Here is a 20,436-nt window from a genome sequence, read left to right as displayed (position 1 = left end):
GTTTCCGCAGTGTCGTTCGGCCCCGCTGTTCAATGCCTCTCGAAAGCGATTTTTGACCATCTCATGACATTTCGAATCCAAATCGTTTTATTTCCATTCGTTTGACCGATCACCCCTGAGGATATTTTAATGACCACACGGTATGGCGAGCGTTTTGCACATTTAACAGTTAATTAACGCATTCGTATTGGTCAGCGGAACTAAATTATCGTGGATTACCTCGGAATGCAAACAGATAGTCAAGTGGTTCGGGCGCTCGAGCCCTAGACGGAAAGGTCCCGAGTTCCAATTCGGGTGAAATTTTTTGACACTGCCAGCTAAACCCGGGCCTTGTGAAGTTTCTTGTTTCCAGTACTGTGAAACTCGTATAGTATAAAGAAAGTAACTGCCCCCTATCCTATAATTTTATGAATATCACGCGCGGTATGGTTACAGGTAGTCCCAGATAAGTTCCACTCAAACCCGCCAAAACCGACATGCAGGTTGAAGAGTTCAGTTTGGTTATGATATAGAATCGATGTCAGATTAAGTCCTGTGATTCAAATCCGTTGTAGTAATGAGATGGATTACGATGTGATTTGTATTATTTTAAGTGAACAGTTGGGTTTGAAAAATAACAATTTTATTGGAAATTTAATGACAGCGGAATGTGTGGCAATCCAAAATTTTCTTGGTCGTTTAAATTTACTGAATTTTCAATCATAATTTGGTACTGATCATGGTATAACTTAGTCCATTCCCGACATATTGTCGAGTCGAATTTACACTCTCGTGTGTAATCCTTCCCTTCGTGCTGGCTGGCTCGAATTAAAAGGGATGATCGTTAATATTTCTCTCATCAACCCCCTCCACCCCCCAGGCCAACAGTTCCTCGTCCATTTTCCTATCTTAGCCTTTCCATTTCGGGCTCCTTTGGTATTCAACCCCAGCTGCTCATGTCCGTCGTCATTGAAGATCAAGTTGGTGTGTTAATTGCTCACCCCACCCCCCTTAGTGCCACAGCCTGGCGGAAATTCAACTCGAGCGATGAATATTCATCTCTCTCTCGTCTCCCGCCGCCGTCGCATGGGTTCACGTCTGCCTGGACCGATTTCAAGTCCCATTATGAATATTATTGGCCACAATTTGTGATCTTATCCCGGAGCGTGTACGCGTAAGTGATATATCGCGAGTAATTTCTCACTAGCTATGCGACCGTAGCAAGCGAGCATCGAAGGTTCCAGTGTATGAAATATTTTTTTAATATTCATATGCAAATACTTTCAATAATGATTGGCTGAAGCAACCTTACCCTCACGAATCCAGACAAAAGTTGTTCCTAATGAGTTATGGGTCACAATCATCAATCCTAAGGATTGATCGGGGGAGATTGATCTGGCAACCTTTCCGGTCTGCGTTTTACTTCGCTTCCACGTCTACCATTCTTGTTTTCATTGATGTCGTCCCGAGTCTCCCTCTGCGGTCGTTTCAGTTTTCTTTCCCTTCCAAATCTGTCCTCTGTTAAGCTATCTGTCTCAAAATGTGTCCAATGAGTTTATCCCTTCATCCCCTCTGTATTCTCCTTAGGGATCCTCTCTCGCTCTTCATAAAACTTTTTCATTTATTTATTGATCTGTCCTCTTGATCTTCATCTATCTCCTATGACATCATATTTTCGTTTCTTTCAACTTTTTTTCGTAGTGCATGCTGGCCGAGTTGTGGTAAGCGTGGTTGGTCTTCGGGGTTAGGCAGTTCCATATTCTGCGGGAAAGATTGTATGCGTTTTAATGTTAATGCGTCTCCATGGTATCCGAGACTGCCTTAATATGGTAATAGCCGGTTGCTCGGTATAGGCTAACTTAATGAGGGTGGAGTATTATTTCCATCGTATTACGTTAATGTCCATTTTCTTATGGTAACATATTTTTTGGTATCTAAAAGAGATCTTCCAAGCGTGTAATTGGAGTAGATGCAAAGTGTGAAATCAGATAGTGTTATCCGTATGCTCTCCATGTAGTCAAATATGTTTTATTCATCCGAAGCGAATCCATGGTATCACAAAAAAAATCCGCTTTGTGACATCATTAATCAGTCGTGTCGTGTATTGGTTATAAAAAAGAGTCGCAAGCGCAGCTGAATTTAAATCTTACTGGATTTTCACCGACAAGATTCGCTAGCATAGGCGTGAGATTTGATTGAGCAATGAATGAGCTGTCAAATTTTCGGCTCTGTCCTCTGCGCACGCACACTGCTACTCAACGCTCTAGGGTCGCACGGATGGAAACTAATCCGTCAGGGCCAATTCTTTTTCAATGGAGTTACGAAAAAAATCATTGGTTTCGAATATAAGTGGAAACGAAGTTATCGCCACATTTTTGCAACGTTGGAGATTCGTCATCGAGATTTTTGTTACAAACCTTGAATATACTCTCCAATGATGTAGTTGGGCAAAACTTCGACGGGACTTGGGTACGGATTAAAGGGAATGTCGAAGATGATGCTGGGAAGTTGGATGGATCTCTTTAAAGGCTCCCAAATGCCACAGTGGTTTCAAGAGGATGCGCATGTGTGCTTTTCGAATTCCATCGTCGGCTCTAAGCTTGTGCATGGAACCTTTTATCGATATTCGTGGTGCTGAGTGGGAGAACGCATTAGCGTCATTAAATTAATGGAAGAGAATAATGGTTTAGTCATCAGGAGAGTGCCGACTCCAAAATGAAATCGCATTTCTCGTTATTATAATTCAACGGGAAGGGACTCTTTTGTCATGATTCTTATGGCAACTCGTTTAAATCAACGAAGTATGGTGTGCGGTCTCCAGACACGCAGAAATAAGCTCCAACGCTTCCTAGCGACATATCTCGCGTGACTTCGACGGAACTGCGGCGGCTTTGTATACATAATGTATTCCTTTGTATATTTTAACTGTGATTTGGTTTCAACGGTGTGCGAATCTCCGCGAATTGGGGAATAGGTACCGAGGTATTTTCTGCAGTCGTGAGGATATTCATTCGGCATATCACATAATTAAGACGTAGTTTATGGTCTCCTGACTGACGAGAACTTCCGATAAATTCATTCAAAATTTTAAACGGGTTATTTATTATTTTCTGTGGTTCAGCAGCGAACGTTCCGTTGTTTTAGTCGCGATGGACATTTAAAAATTCCTTCACCCGCACATTTCACTACCAAACCAAGGTTAAGTACCTCAGGTAATGTAATCTGAAAGAAGTGACTCTAATCTGACGCTCCTATTACAAATGTATTACCTCGACTACCGTTTAGGTAATTGAGGCTGATGATCTAACCTCCTCTGCCACACGAGTGTGTGAGATCGTGAGAGCCTTGCAGGGAACATTGTATTAAACTTAACATATGCCATGGGGCATTTGCTTTTGTAACTTGAACAGTTACAAAGGCACATGCCCCAATTTTGGTTATTTTATTAATGTGGTAAATTAATGGTGAACCAAAATTAAACAAAATTATATTCTATTGTAAACCGTATAAAAAATGTATAATTCTGTATGCTTTTTTCGTATTTAGTGGATCACTCGTAGACTTCCGACTTTTTAAATCCTGATGTAAATTCCCTTCCCATTTGCAAGGCAACGAATTGCATCCTAAGTTACATTATGGTTTAATATGCATATACCTTATTATATTCAGAATGACAAGCTAAATTTTGTCTGGAATCAGTGGTTCATCCCTCAATTTGGGATGTAAAATTGAAGGACCCGGAGGTATAGGCAATGCTGAAATTGATATAATATTGAAATGGTTAACCCTGTATGAATCTCAAGGTGAGATGTGATCAAATTCGCTTAAATGAGGACCCGAAATTAGGCTAAAAATGATATAAATTGGTGGTAATTAAGATTAAATGCTCGACCAGAGTACGCAAGGCTGCGTACTCTGGTCGAGCATTGCCGGGGGTAACTTCTCCTAATTGGCCACATGTAATAGCTAAGGATGGTAGGATTAAGTATTCTTTCGAAAAATATTAAAGTCTACGACGTCATACATAAGTCTCCTGTTTAGCGATCCGAGTATGTGGCAGTATTGTCACAACTCCTGAGCGTATTGAGATATACCGTGGTATATTCAAGCCTCGGCAGTGATTTAATTCAGTATGATAATTAGCATTTTTTTCACTGCTTGAAATAATTTGTACTTTAAGGGAATTAAAGCGTACGGTTTCATCAATCACAAACTAAATACCCGTATTATGTTTTCAATTGAAATTATTGTTGCGATAATTTTTGACAAAGTTCTCCATTTAAGTTTGAGTTGATTTCATGAGATTTTCTCTAAAATTTAAACTTGGGTAACTATTAGTGAAATGGGATGATCGGGACGAAAGTGAACCTTTTTCTACATGTATTAACCAGAACGCCGATGCAGGTTATTAAGTCACGATTGGAGCTATCATCTGTGAGATTGATTAATGCCTTTGATTGGGGTCAATAAAAATAAAACACTTGGGAGGCATCGCTTCTGAAATGATGAGAAGATTGCGTGTTCAGGTGACATCCCAATGCTGTGCTCGTAAAAAAAGGTGAATTTGATGGATATACAAATTTTTATCTTTATGGTTTAAGTCTATGTGTAAGGTCGAATACAGAAACCGGGAGTCGGTGACCTTTTGGCCTTGATTCGTGGGTGTGTGTTATCTCACCCTCCTTTGCGCATTATTTTGTGAGGTTCGTTCCAACGATCAGATGAAGGAATTTCAGTGTATTCGCGCGATGCGGCGCGAATTTCTTCCTCTCATTGAGGAGCGCCGTTCGCACTGCTCGCATAGGTAAGCGGACTATTCCTCCGAGTTGCGGTGCTTGAAATTATTTGGTAAGTTGCATTAGTTTCGCGTTGATGTCTCTTCTCGGATCTCTTTCGTGCATGTAAATTTTCCTTGCGACTTCTTCATTGCTATTGCTATACCTCACACCATTGCGTCATGGAATTGAAACAACCATTTTTGCTGCTCAACGATGACGGTTCATTAATTTTTCAAACGTTGGTGTTTGAATATACATGTACGTAGACGCAATAGTCTTTGATTCTTCTTGTGCATTAATCATTGTCGCGGCTTCGTGTATTCCCATTGATCAAAAGTTTTTAATATTCATAGGTGTGATGAGGAATGCCTCAAAATTTTAATGGATTTTGATAACAACGTTTTGGACGAATTATTATGTTTTTATCTTTGTTTTCGACTATTCATTTGCATTTTTAAAACCGCAGTGACCTTTTATCGAGTGTACAAGTTCCTAAAAGCGTTTTCCGCATTGCGTAAAGAACGTCTATTCCATTGTTTTCCTGCCTCCGTTTTCATTTCATTGAATAATTAATGACGCACAGCTTCACCACGGCAGGGAGTAGTGGTAACAAATGAGTTTCGATCCCTTTTTCTTTCCCTCTCTTCGGTTCCGCTGATAAGCTAGTCATTCTCGTGAAATTTTCCAAGTCGGGATAAGACGACTTGGACGAACGACCCTCGTGGACGAACCCAGGTTTTTATGCCACTCCAAAAACGTCGTAATTTAGTGTGAGACTTATTGTAAACAGTGTCAAGAATTTTAAAAACTCGACACATTGGAAAGTCATTCCCTTCATCCTCCGAAGACTATTAGATTAAAAGTGCGTGACGAACTTGAACTCTTTTTCGGTCGTTAACGGTAATGGGTTCCATTAAGTGTGACCGAAGGACGCGAATGAAATCACGATTTATTTGGCACGAGGCAGTCTTGCGACAAATCTATGTTCGTAGCGAAGAAAGCAATTGGCTCTGTCCTGAGTATTGCATTCTTATTACTCGAATTCAGACGTGCCTAGCTAATAAGTTTCGATGCCCATGGTTTGTTTTGATCATATGCCATCGTTCTCCAGTGATTTTTTTTAAGATCATGGTTCCATTTTCTCCCTGTTCACTCACTTTCCAGTGGTGAATCGTTTAATTACCCCACCTCTGGTGGAACAGAAGCAGTCTCTATAGTTTAGCGATTATGGCAAGGCAGCTACAAATCGACCAATCGGCTTCTGCCAGCTACCCGCTGCCGCCAAGGTATTTTAAAGGTGCTTCAAGACTATGAATAACTGATCGAAGCACTTTTCCACTTGATAATTATCAACTGGAAAAGTGCTTCGATCAGTTATTCATTATGTTCGACTTCCACCACATCACGCCTGAACCTACTCAATTTGTGCTTCACGACTGTTTTCCAGCTGGGGTTGAAAGAAGCATTGGACATAACTGAAACATTTCTCCTTTACAGTGCATTATAGATGCTACTCCGATGTGTGTATTGTTATTGTGTATCCTGTTAGGACAGGGATCTCCAATGAGGAACTAAGCCGTCTTAAAAAGTTTAGAACGAATTGGAAAGCAATGACAATAATCATCATTCATTCGTGGAACAATGTTAATCATAATGGATTTTGTCGAAGGTAAAATACGTACATAGGAGGATTATGAGACAATTATAGATAAAATCTTAGAGTTAATCTTAAAGAAGTATGACTTTAAATGGCCATCCAGCGTATCCATTGTTTTTGGGATGAACCACTTTTCCAGAACTATTCCAAATTACTGTGAACCTAAGAGAACAAGCGTAGTGGTTCGAACCTCACCCCTCCTATCCTTCATAACTTTTAATTTGATTCACGGAAATAGCCGTCTTAAAATGGCTAGAATTTGCAAGACTTCTCCCCCCACCAACTCGTCACAAAAGACAGGTTTCGTATACCCTCGTCGCTTCGATATTCCCACGAGCGCTCGCGAGAAACCGTATTGGATTCTCTCCCGCTCTCACTCCATCCTCTCCAGTTTGAGAAACAATGCGCTGTTCCCTGCATTAAACTCCTTTTCTTTTTTCTCTCGCCCACAGGTGGTGGAACTGTTTACCTCGATGAGGGAGCAATCCGCCCGGGAGGCTGCCGGAAACGGAAATGGGCCTCAGGCGCGCTCCCTGAGCAGTGCCGCGGCACTCACGTCGCTCTGCGCCGACATCTCGCCCAGTTCCTCCCACTTTTTCGAGGTAGGTAATTCCCGCTCAAAGAAAAGAGGCCTTTTCCTCATCCTTTCCCCACGGCACATACCTTAAAAGTGGAATTTCCTTCCGCCCTCCATCGAGCATGGCGGCACTTATCGGTGACACTGACCTCGATAGTTCTGTAAACTCCGCCTGTTAATTCCGAGCTCTTCCAACAATAAAACTTGGATGCAAATTCTTGACTCTTGAGGAAAAGAAAGGATAATAATGGAGTGTTTCAATAAGAGTACGTTTGGTGTTTTCCTGTCATTAAGTTTTTTTACTTAAATTTAGCAATAATTTTTTTTGGCAGTGGATTATTTCATTCTCATGAATGGATGAGCAGAAAAATTAAATACACGTAGCTTTGACATTTCTTAAAAGAAAATGTGTTATTTCTTCTATCTGTTACATTATGTGCCCAGATTACACTCCGCGAATTCATGCCGCAGTTACCTATTACTACTATTTATCTATTTTCATTGAACGTACTCGGTGCATTGTGTGATAACTTTTATTTTGCTATTGGTCCAAAAATTCTAATTCTACAATAAAGGTAATACGAATTGAAACTATTAGTTTTATTTTATTTTTTCATTGTTTGTCATATACCTCTTTCAAGGACTATAGCACTGCATCAGAGAGTTCAAGGATTTGTAACCGTTGGATTTGTTATGTGCCAATATTTAAATATATATGTTTAAAAATCAAAATCTATCTTGAAAATTGTTAATTATTTGAAATGCCCATTTTTTGTAATTCTGTAATATATTCCTGTTATCTCCTCAAATGTAAACTATGGTAAATTACTAATGTCTTTGCTCTTTTATTTTTCCCTTGGTTTTGTGTCTATTGGTATTACGTTCTTATTGTGCATTGACATTTGATTCAGTCATTGCACTCGAATCAGTTTTATTCTACTGAATATTAGTCGCTAAATGTTGAATATTGAAGTCTCCCAAATACGAGTGTATGGTGAGTCGTGTGTCGCCAACTTAAAAAATCCAATCTCCAAGCTTAAATAGAATTTCAATCAACAAAATTATCAAATAAAAAGACCAATATAGAAGAATACTACATACTGCCTTTATCTGTTAACTAAATATCAGAATCTCGTCGAACTCGTCAGGTGACCTCCAACCCTACTCCATTAAGAAAAAGTAATATAGAAGTCCAGTACTCATAGTTGTAAAGTATAGTATTTCTAAATTAATGTTTTAGTTTGCCTCATTCCTAAAAATATCCGAAACTAACCTCTTGTTTTCCCTCAGGTCGAAATCAAGAAATGGTTGACTTTGTGACCATTGACTTGAATAATCGAAATGAGTCAAGGATGAAAGTCCTAGACTCATTCTTCACCTGGAATTTTGTAGTCGTAATGATAGCGGTATTTTTTTTAAATCCGACGATATATGCCATTTTCGCGCCTACATGAGACAAACACGATCAATCAACCGTAAAATATTACATAAACCGCTCTAGTACTACAAGGGTGTAATTCCAAGCCTAAAGCGGGCCACTGACAGTCAGCACTAGTTACCTTGGATTGTATTGTAACTTTTCCGGCTTCTTTTCGGAATGGAAAACGGTTATCAGTAACAAGTTCATTTCTCCAAACGGTAAGGTCCACTATTACCTAGGTTTTCAATGTTTTGATGTGATTTTAATTATTTTATCTTGTAAAGTTATCTATTCGATCAACATAAAAAGGGGAAATGGTGTAAAATATGACTTTCGGCGTCCAGAACTAACAGCTAGATTATTGTGGAATTATTGTCAGGAAATTTGACGGATACCCTGCATATGTAAAACCTTATCAATCATTTAGGAAGGTCATGTTAGGGTTATTATTACTTTTCCTGAGTTTTGAATTTTTTATACAAAAATTTGCCCCATGTCATATCAACAGCGCCAGCAAATAACGATAGGAAGCAAAAATATGCGCGTAAACTGGAAAGATATGGAACATCGTTCATTCCCAAATCAAACCTTTTGCAGTAACCCGCAGCGTTCAGGAAATACGGACCAGGCCGAATTGACATTTCTACTCCGTTGCAGGTCCTCTACATCGGGAAAATCAAGGTGTCCCATCGCAAAGTCCCGGAGACGTTCATCGACGAAGCACTCGAGAGGTTCCGCGTCCATGAAAAGGAGAAGGCCCAGCGGAGGGCCCGGATCGGTTTCTCCAACTCGTCCTCTGCTATCTGCAGCGGTGGTCAACCGCCGCACGCCTCCACACCGCCCCCGCACCTCCCACCCCCGCACTCGTCCACCCCGCCGCCAAACGGTGGACCCCACTCGTCTCCACCGCCGCCGCCGGCTGCCGATGATGAGCCGGCCAGGAGGTTGGGCCACGCGCCGCCGTCCTCTTCCGCCGCCCTTTCCCAAGCGGAACGCGAGCGGAAGAACGGGAGCGCGTGCCTCAACCCCCTCAAGGCGGAAGCGCTGTTGACTCACATATCGTCCAACGGCAGCATCGCCGGGCCAGGCTTCCGGTCCTTGTCGAGCGGGTCGAGGATCTCGACGGAGACGATCCACGAGGCGGCCGTCAGTTCTGCTAAGTCCGCGTCGCCCTATCCCGGCGCTTCCTCCCTCATGCCGCCGGGCGCAAAATCCGTTTCGGAGTCCGCGGCCGTTGATGGTGCTTCCAAGACTGCATCGAGCGGTGACTCATCGCTCCGCTCAAAATCCACGCAGGGCGTCGATCTTCCAAAGAATGGCGGTCAGACCTCAGGGAAAGATGCGGTGGCTAGCGGACGGACGGTCCTGTTGGGGGTCAGTCGGACGGACTCGCAGGTAAATTGTTTCTACCAGAGGTCACTCCCGCACAGTTGTGAATACGTCAACGCATTATTAAATACCTCTACCAGGGAAAATTGTTGTGATGAATCTTGGGGATAGCTCCTGATGAAGTGCTCATATTCCCTGTAAATCTACAACAGGTTAGACATCTCAGGAAACCTACTCTTAGAATACATCCCAATGAATGATCCCAATCATCTAAGCCGGGTAAATTTTCTTATTTGTATTGATTGGCTTTTAAATAATTCTCTGCTAAAATCCATACAGCTTCTCTTCTTTTAGTAATTATGGTCTTTATTTTACATTTTATCAATTATTTTGCTTTTAGAAAATGATTGTTTTCGTTTGTGAATAGAGCTCCCTTTTGTTATTCTTTTCCTCCATTCCTGGACAATACTAGCTAATTGATTGTAGATGTTCTCAAGCCATGTTTGTAATGCTCACATGCACATATTAATATTTTTTCCTATTTCTTCCATGTCAGTAACTTCTCCGAAATTTAGTACTATGCAAACCACAGAAGCAGGTTAATTTGTGACTGCCAAAGTTATTACTATGAACAAAAAAGCAAGGTTTGTGTCATGGAACAAAAGCTTGTAGCAGTCCTGAGCATATTTTTGTAGTCACTGTTTGAAGCATCCGATCTTTTACATAGAGGGTGTGCATACAAATATGTTATTACTACAAAGTTAATCTATGTTTCCTCTTGAAATGAATGAAAACTAACATATTTTGTGATTATCTCAAATGGAATTAGGCAAAATTGTTCATGGAAATGAATAATAAATTATTTATTAACTTTATACGACACGAGCCTGCAAATAATGTCATGTGTACATGAATCTCAGTTAATCCAATAGTTATGAGAAATAAGGATAAATCAAGAATTCCATTTTCAGGATTCTGGCTGTACCAGTCCTATGGAAATGGGCTCAAGTGAAAACATTGCAGAAACAAAAGAGCAGCCCCAAGAATCATCTAATTTGACTAGTCAACTCCAGAGCAAACTTCAGGAGAGTGTTGGTGCTAAAGGAAGCAATGCAAATAATGGTTCTGGTGACAACAGCAATGATGAACAGAGCCTTGATAAGAACTTAAGGACTCGTGCATCCAGTGGAGATACATTCTTAACAAAGCAACAGTGAGTATGATATGAAATTCACATATTTCCATTGTATAATGGCAAAATAGTGTTTTTGCATGGTAGCTATAATGCCGTTATATGTGTGTATATATATATACGATATATATATATATATATATATATATATATATATATATATATATATATATATATATATATATATATATATATATATATATGCTCTACCCCCTGGACTGCCCCTATATTATATATGTGGGTCGGGGCAGTCCAGGGGGTAGAGCATTGGACTGCTGACCGGAGGGTCCCGGGTTCAATACCCGGGCAAGGCACTCTGGGCACCTGCTGCTCCACCCAAGCTATGTGATTTTTCGGGTACCAGATCTTCCTGGGAAACCATAACCGGCACAGGGAAAGGAACTGGCCCCCATACCCTGATGTGTGAACTTCACACCCCATCGGGCTAAGTACTGGGTGAACTCTGCCATCACCTACCAAACCGACCTTCGGGTTGATTACTGTGTTTATGGTTATCATTTATATATATATATAAATATATATATACATATATATACATATATATATATATATATATATATATATATATATATATATATATATATATATATATATATATATATATATATATATATAGAAATATATATATATATATATATATATATATATATTAATATGACAAACACATGTGTGCCTATCCCTTTTCCTTATATCTATTTCCATGTGAATGAGTATATGTTTGCCATATGGAGGTTTTTCATGTTTGACTGTGTATTTGGCATTGGTAGCTCGACTCCTTCTGGCTATGTGTACCACGAAACGCACTATTCATATCCTCTATGACATTATATGGTTGCTTTACCTACCATCCTTTCCTCTTGAGTCATCCATTCTCCTTTGGTGGGTGAAACAGCTCCCTAACGCCATCTCCTGGTCAAAGAATCAAGGTACTTGGTTGCATTAATCCCCCACAGATTTCACTGTGAATTACTTTTCCTCAATATCTCAAGTGGCATCTCCTTCAGATTTGGCCCTCCTTTCCCCTCCCCACGTACTCACTCCTCATTTCTATATCCTTCCGAAGATTCATAAGTCTGGGAATCCCGGTCGGCTGATTTTATCCTCCTGTAACTCCCCAACGGAAAGAATATCTGCATTTGTAAACCACTATCTCAGCCGATAGTCCACTCCCTACTGTCATTCACCAAATATTCATGCCATTTCCTGGAAAGGCTAAAATCAACCTCCCTCCCTCCAGATACCGAGATTACTATAGCCACTGTAGATGCCACATCCCTTTATACATCCATTCCCCACTCAGAGGGTTCTCTGCTCTCTAACACTACCTCTCCCAACGCATTGAGCCACACATACCCAGCACAGATTTTCTCCTTAGCCTTTTTGAGCTCATCCTTAACTGTAATTCCTTCTCCTTTAATGATAAATTCTTCTTACAAATCCAGGGTTGGGCCATGGGCAATAGGTTCAGCTCTTCCTATGCAAACCTCTTTCTTGGTCTCGCAAAGAAAAAATTCCTTTTAAAATAACCCCTTAAACCTCTATTGTGGCTCAGATATATTGAAGATATTTTCCTTCTCTGGCCACATGGTACTGATTCCCTGAAAACTTTCATTTCCGACCTCAATGCTTCATCCTCTGTCTCCTTCAATTCCACGGTTCCTCCTCCAAAATCACCTTCCTAGATGTAAACATATCATTAATAGACCAAAAATTTCACACTTCTGTGCATATGAAACCCACCAACAAACCACAATACTTTCATTATATCAGTTGCCACCATATCATACCAAAAGCTCCATTCCTTATTCCTTATCCATAAGAGGACACAGAATCTGCAATGACCCTAACTCCCTTGTAAATTTCCTCTCAAATCTACACTATTCCCTCCTCAAGCGAGGATATCCTGAATCCCTCCATATGAAAAGGATCCACAGACATGCTTACACTCCTAAACCTTCCTCTACTGCGGAAAGCCACCCTCTTTCAATTTGCACCACATACTTTTCTGGCCTAAAATCTCTGCGGTTAATCTTAAAAGATCTCTACCCATCCTCAGAAACCATAATTCCACCGCCAACCTTTTTCCCAAATGCCCCCGTTACCTTCAAACATCCCGCCAACTTATCAGATCTTCTCAAATCAACCAATCCACTCCTTAAATCCCTGCCCCGTCCCAAAACCACTCCCATGCCCTGCAATAAACCTAGATGTAAAACATGTCCTATTTTCAAAACCAGAATTCCATCCCTCTCTCACCTGCTTTTTAACTCCCTCCCACCAATTCCCTACTCCTGATGTACCTCTAGCAATGTAGTTTACCTTCTGAAGTGCCAACTTTGCCCTGCCTTTTATATTGCACAGTGTACCACATCCCTCAACATTAGAATCAATAACCACCGGGCCTCATACTAGAATGCTTCCCTGATTGGTATGCTCCCAATCCCCAAACAGGCCTCCAAACACAACACTCCCTTAGATAAATGCTATAGTGTATCCATCATAGCATCCCTTTCACCATCTGATCCTCCAATGAAACTCAAAACAATAGAGCAAGCAATCATCTGGCTCATGGATTCCTGGAATTGCCCAGGTATTAATATTAGGCATTAATTACCCTGATCTTCACATATTTTCATCCCCCCTCTGCCCCCAGCACCTTTCATATTATCCCCACCCTTCTAAAAATCCCCTTTCTAACTCTTCCCCTCCCAAACCTTCCCCCACCTCCCCCTTCCATCCAGTATTTCCAGCCCCTTCTCTTCCTCATTTTTGTCCTTCTCTTCCTTGAGAAAGGCGGCTTGGACCACTGAAAATTCGAAACCTTGTGAGTTTCTTTTCTTTTTTTTGTGTTTTTGTCGTTGTCCACTAGCGCTAACTTCATATGCATCATATATATACATACATATATAGTCCTATTTGCAGCAATCTGTCCTCTACTCCTAATGGCTCGCTTACTCCATTCTTATAACTTAGCTTGGAAACATAAGCTATATTGGACTTCATGTTATTCAATGCAACAATTTCAGAGCGTAAAAATCATTCGCCTTGACTGGGACTCGAACCCAGATCCCTCAATATCCGGTCGAGTGCTTTAGCCACTTAAGCTACCGAGGCGTCCTCTTAAACTCTGAAATTTTCTCATTTCTCCCATTTTCTCCTACCATCAGTGGCTGATATTCTACTTCTGCTTTCACATTGTTACTTGCTCTATTGACATGATATCCACAGATTAACAGCACCCAAATCATCTACAGCTAGCATCCCAAGTACTGTTTTCTTGTGTGTTTCCCTGCATCAATCCAGTTTCTCTGGACACTCCTTTTCTCTAATAAGTCTATCAATATCCCTAGAAATCCCTAGCATCTGTGTAATCTACAGCCATTGTCCTCATAGTCACCTTATAACATTCACTAGCTCCGCCCAAGGCAGCCTTGTAAACACACTTTTTTAAAGTGCTAAATTCATCCACCAACATTTTATATTGATTACTAATATCACTGTAACATTTTTAATTGTATCGTGCAGGTCGCTTTCGTTAGAGCCAATGAGACTGAGGGCAGGTTCAACGGGTAGCTCTGGTCAACCCCTAAGGGTTGACTCTCATTCAGCTGAATTTAAACAGTCAGATGCCTCTGTAAGTAGAGCAACTTGAAGTAATAATTTATGGATAGAAATATTGTCAATATCGGTGTGTATTTTAACTCTAAATGAATTTCTCTATACTCTCTTGCTTGTAAATACATTTTTAACGATTCATCAAATTTATAATTGATGGTTTCTGGCGTAACTTTATGGAACCGATTCATTATAAATAAATGAAAGGACTAACTTTGTAGTTCCACACGAACCTGATGATGAAGTTTTACTTCGAAACCCGGGTCGTGTGAATAATCGTTCGTGTGGAACTACAAAGTTAGTCCTTTCATTTATTTATCATCAAATTTATGTGTATGGTCTTGTTAATTGCAATATAGTAGAAGATTATTTCATAGGTAAATAATATCATGAGTAGAGATCTGATGTAAAAATATATGATATTATATAATCTAAGAAAACAATCAACCTCCTTCGGTGCATTGCCGGACTGAGCAGTTCTTTGTTCATTACATGTCAGCCTTTTACATTCTTACTGCTTTGTTCAAATTTACATGACATATGCCATAATTGGCCTCCTCTTGAATTAAAAGTTTGGGATATTGCTAGCAAAATAATGTTTATATTTGTGATTCGTCAGATGCGTATTACCAGCTTTTAGTATGTTCTTTGACAGTGTGCTAATTAAATATTTTATTCTCACTTCATCTCATTAATTGTTGATCTTCTTTAGACTCACACAGAGCACAACAGGACAATGCTCTTTCAAGTTGGACGCACTGATTTACGTCTCATCAGCCCAGATAGAAAGCAAATTCTAATGCACAAATACTTGAGGGATGTTGTAAATTGCATTCAGGTTTGTCTGTTATTCTTTCTCTTTGTATTAATTAGATGATATGCTTTCAGTCTCTTTGAAAAAAATCATTGTTTACCTTATTAACTGGCTATTCACCTTTACTAAAGTTACTAATATGACCTAAGGAATAAATTATTGATGCTAGAAATGTTTTATACCAGTTCCTTGAAGGGATACATGTATACATTATTTGTGTTATCCATTATAAATAAATTTTTACAAATTTATGAAAAGATTTTCGGATTATATTTTTCTCCTCTTTCCAGGGATCCAAGAATCCTGAATACTTTGGATTCATTTGTAAGGAGCCAAATGTAGATTGTTTTGTTGGTTATGTTTTCCGATGTCAATCTGGATCTGTTGCTGATGACGTGGCTGGAGGTAATTCCATTTAAAAATTTTTATAACTTCAGGTAAATGATTGTAATGAATATGCATAAAGGCTTTACAACCCAATTGATGGTGTCATTGTAATTATGCAAGACTGGATAATTACAATCTGTGCTGGCATTGTAGAACTTCTTAGCATTCTCCTGCAGAAATTGTGGTATCTTGGATGGTAAGAGTAGTGCACATGGCAGGGTTGGCAGAGGAGAGTACAGGGAAGGCAGAGGTACCAAAGTACTCACCCTTGAATTTTGTGAAAAATTAGCCAAGGTGAATAAGATGGCATGGACTTGAAAGTTTTCAATGAAGGAATCCAACTACAGATATCCTGGAGGGGACACATTGTGACTGCCTTTCTTCACCATGTAGAGCAAGTTTTTAGAGAAAGAGCCATTTTACTGAGAATACTTTTGTGAAAGTACCACCAATTTACTTGATTACTGAACTTTATCTATAGTGCCATGTAAATTCAGACTTTTTAGTTAGCAGATAAACTATTTAAATGTACACTCAAAGTGATAACGTCTGAATTATTTATTGCAGCAAACTTATAAATTTAAAAGAACTGAATTTTTTTAAACATTATATTTTTTGGCTTATTGGTTGTTGAATATATCAAATAACTTAAATTATTTTATTTTTTATGTATCTCTTATTAGACTTTTGTATCTTCTCAAAATTTTGTAATAATATTCTGCAATCTTTATTCATTTTTTCAGCCATCACTCAGGCCTTCTCTGCTACGAATGACAGTCACCGTAAAGATAAGCAGAAGAGTCAAGCGATTCAGCAGCCACCCCCTGTAATCTCCTGTGAGCACTGTCCCATGGTTTGGTACCATAAGCTTTGCTCAGAAATTGAAGGTACTATTCTCTTTGTTCTTTCCACAATAGTTATAATGCTCTGTAATTTTGTATCATGACTTTTTATCTGAATTTTTAAAAAATGATGCAGATCATCCATTGTATGTATCCCTTAAAATCTGCATTCAATATTCTAATTACTAAAAAAAATATGTTGTTGTAGTTTTGTCTAAAATCATTCTCTTTTGGGCTGTATTTTTTTATGCATTCATCATTTTTTTACATTTCTATATCGGTTTCCCATTCTTCTTTTTCAAGGCCTCAATGACAGGAGGACTCAGGCAACTATATTTAGAAGGCTAGAGATGCTGCCTGAAGATGAACAAGAAAGTGTGTTAATTAAATTTCGTGGAGCAGAGACTGTTAGTGGGAGTGGAAGTTCCCCAAGCCGAGAAGGGTCTAACAATAGTAGTGGGCTGAGGGAACAGAACGAATTCCTCATGATGCTCCTCAGGGCACACTGTGAAGCAAAGCAGCCACGTCACGTCCATGACACTGCAGAGAATAGGTTTGACATTGCATTGTTTATCTTTATTTTTATAATCTTTTTAATGCATGTAATTTGAACTCTCAAGAAGAAATACTGTAGTCATACCTCATTTGGTGGAATTTTGCTGTTTTGCAAAATGCTAATCCTTGAGCTAAAACTTAATTTTTTCCACAAATTATATGGTTACTTAATTTGGTTACTCGAATCTGGGTATAACACCCTTAAGGTATCACTTTATATCTGCAGTATTTAAAGTAAGTGTAGGCACTTGCTGTTGCTGATTTTTATTTTTCTTATATCTACATTTGCATCAGATGCAAAAGGAGTCATTGAACGGAAAGTTTCTGCATCGCCTAAAATAATATTGCACAGCATATTATCTAGTCCTAATTTTTTGGGACACATTTTTAAGTGTGTGAAGTTGAGTAAAAATGCTTAAAAAAGGAAGATGTGTACTGTTAATGAAACAGATCCTTCAAAATATGGGAGGGATCTCTAGCCTAAACTGAAAGCGATTTGAGTGTTTTGAAAATTGACAGCATCAGAGTGTGCATTGCATATAAATTTATGTTTCCAACTTTAGCAATATTCATACCATCATTATGAACTAATAAAATTATAAGTTTGATTGCATCTGCCATGACTACCATGGAAAAACTCACTTTTCTCTAGAAAAAAGATGGAATACTTTGTATTTCATAGATTTATTGAAAGTGAGATGATGATATGCCTCTTACACAGGCACTCATTTGTGCCAAAGCTTTACTCTCACTGCAATAATACATTCCCTCTGAACTTTTAAGAAGGAATATTAATAAACTGATGATTGTTGTGGTACATGGAATGTATTCCTGACTCCCATGCAATCCCTGAATTTTGGAGCACATTCCTTATACTAAATGGGACATGGCTAGCTGGAAAAGAAGATAGTATAGCTCCTTTAGCCAAGGCTATTTGTTCATGGAATAATTAAATATTACTATTGCTGTTTAGTTTTTTAATTTTGACCTTTTAATCATTTCAATGACTCTTTTTTTCAAGGCATGAATTCCTCAATCATTATTTGGGTGGCAGCACTATTTTCATGAAGGCTAAGAGATCTTTGACCAGTTCGTTTGACCATCTTCTGAAAAGGAGAGGATCTAAAGATGACTTTGTCCATCCAATGTCAAAAGAGTTGAGTTTGCCCATCAGTGCCTCCTTGTGCAAGGTAATTATTCTTAGAAGTGTTTCGGAAAGCATCTTTTTTCAATCAAAAAATGTTACTGTCTAGAATTTTTATGATGCTGGAAAAACAAAATCTTATACAGTATTGGGCAAGATGAAAAATGTATCAAAAGAAATTAATTGGTAAAATCAGGACTCTTCCTGAAATGTTTTCCACGAGGAGTGTTCGGCCATTGAGTTAGGCGCCCCCCTTGCTGAAGAAAGTAAATAAATAAAAAGTCTTAAGCTTGTGCCTTGGTCTCACAAATAAATTTTTCAGTATTTCTTATCTTAGCTCACCTAGTACTTGTATGTACATATTTAAAGTCATGTTGGCTCTGTGACTTTAGGGGCAGAGACCTTTAGTTGCATGTCCATGAAATAGTGTAATTTTCCCATCTTGGTTTTTTATTCTGCATGACCTGTCTTGTTATGGTGGAGGTCTGTCATATGGCTGTAATTCATTTTTATTCCCTTTTTTCACATAGTAAATAACTAATTTATTAAGTGAATTAACTCTTGTTTTGAATTAAGTCTTCCTGCAGCATGTACACAAAGTTGCATGTTATTTGATAGTTTTTTACTGACTATTTTTCCCTTTTCCCTTCCTCTCCCATATCCTCCCGTATCCTTTACCCTTCCCACCTGGGTGCTTGTGCTTGCACCCCCTGCCACCCTTTTTGGTGGATCACAGGGTATTTATGTTGATTTTGATGTGAAACTAAGTGCAAAATTACATTACTTTTGAACTCTGATTCTTTTCTTCATGAGTGAAGTATGTTTTCTAATTTTTTTACGGGGGAAATGGCTACTCTTCAGAAAAGTGTTTCATATTTTTATTTATTTATTTATTTTCTTTTTTCGTTGCAATTAGGCGATTTTCCTGGTGGTAATAGTCAAGTTTGATCAAAGATAACTCTTACAACGAAAATTACGTACATACATGCACTATAAAAACAGATAATAGAAAAAATATTCTTACATACAATGACACTTCCACATCACAAGCAAACAAACTTCCACATCACGTACAAAATGCTGTCCACATCACATACAAACAATATTTTAATAACTACAATGGAGTTTATTACCCAGTGGCTGCGTTACATTTATACTTAAAACTTCTAAAATTTGATGGAGAGGGCTCAAACAAACCTCCAGGCAGCTGGTTTCAATCAATAATAGTTCTATTTAAAAAGAGTATTTTTTCTTCCATTATTGAAATAGAAAGAAAGACTCGTACTTTTCCACAGATTTTATTATACGGCACGACGCGTTTCACCGACTTGCGGCATCATCAGGTACAAATTTGCAAAACAGACAGAGCAAGCATATATACCCTCAGGACAGAGTGGGGGCGGGGAGGATTTGAGGGGGGTGGGGGCTCGCAGGTGCGTTGATGGATTGTTTTGACCATTTCCAGGCTAATTTCTCGGAGAGGAGTGGGGAGGGGTATGGGAATAATTGCTCATTACAAAGTGTCGTGTTGGGGTTCACCATGTGCCTTCTAATCTCTAATTGCTCGAGAGCGTCCATTTTTAATCCTTTTGGGAGTGTGTGTAATATCTCTGGGACAAAGTCACTGCTGTGGTTGAATTCTAGTAAATGCTTGGCGAAGAGAGAGTTGTTATTCTGATTTTTGTGACACCTAGCGTGTTCCTTGACTCGTAACTTGATATTCCTGCCGGTCTGACCGACATAAACGCTGTTGCAATCCTCGCATTTCAGTTTATAAATGCCTGATTTGAGAAGGCTATCCTGGGTGTCTTTTCCATTGGCTAGAAGTTTGGAGAGGGTTATGGGTGAGTAGAAGGCTGCTTTGAGTGAGGTGGGTAGGCAGTTGGAAATCCTATATGAAAGATCTCCCAGAAACGGGATCGAGCACCACTTAAAATCTTTAGATCACTCCCAAAAGGATTAAAAATGGATGCTCTGGAGCAATTAGAGATTAGAAGGCACATGGTGAACCCCAACACGACACTTTGTAATGAGCAATTATTCCCATACCCCTCCCCACTCCTCTCCGAGAAATTAGCCTGGAAATGGTCAAAACAATCCATCAACGCACCTGCGAGCCCCCACCC

General features: G+C 39.2%; 1 protein-coding gene across 4 annotated transcripts in view; it reads left to right on the top strand.

Annotated features, from left to right (window-relative positions):
• The window catches only part of plx (PTB_TBC1D1_like and TBC domain-containing protein plx), a 337,895-nt gene that overhangs the window by 299,108 nt on the left and 18,351 nt on the right, over positions 1–20,436 (top strand). For all 4 annotated transcript variants that reach the window (XM_071585845.1, XM_071585848.1, XM_071585846.1 and 1 more), the window contains 9 exons: positions 6,867–7,016; positions 9,069–9,806; positions 10,712–10,953; positions 14,479–14,587; positions 15,281–15,406; positions 15,673–15,787; positions 16,513–16,656; positions 16,915–17,164; positions 18,188–18,356. In XM_071585845.1, coding sequence (XP_071441946.1) covers positions 6,867–7,016; positions 9,069–9,806; positions 10,712–10,953; positions 14,479–14,587; positions 15,281–15,406; positions 15,673–15,787; positions 16,513–16,656; positions 16,915–17,164; positions 18,188–18,356 — 2,043 coding nt within the window. The remainder of the gene's footprint in view (positions 1–6,866; positions 7,017–9,068; positions 9,807–10,711; positions 10,954–14,478; positions 14,588–15,280; positions 15,407–15,672; positions 15,788–16,512; positions 16,657–16,914; positions 17,165–18,187; positions 18,357–20,436) is intronic.

This window comes from Hetaerina americana, unplaced genomic scaffold, assembly GCF_022747635.1.
Source record: "Hetaerina americana unplaced genomic scaffold, ioHetAmer1.1.p SCAF_2, whole genome shotgun sequence".
Lineage (NCBI taxonomy): Eukaryota > Metazoa > Arthropoda > Insecta > Odonata > Calopterygidae > Hetaerina > Hetaerina americana.
The sequence above is the reverse complement of the archived record's forward strand: the minus strand, read 5'-3'. Positions and strand labels throughout refer to the sequence as shown.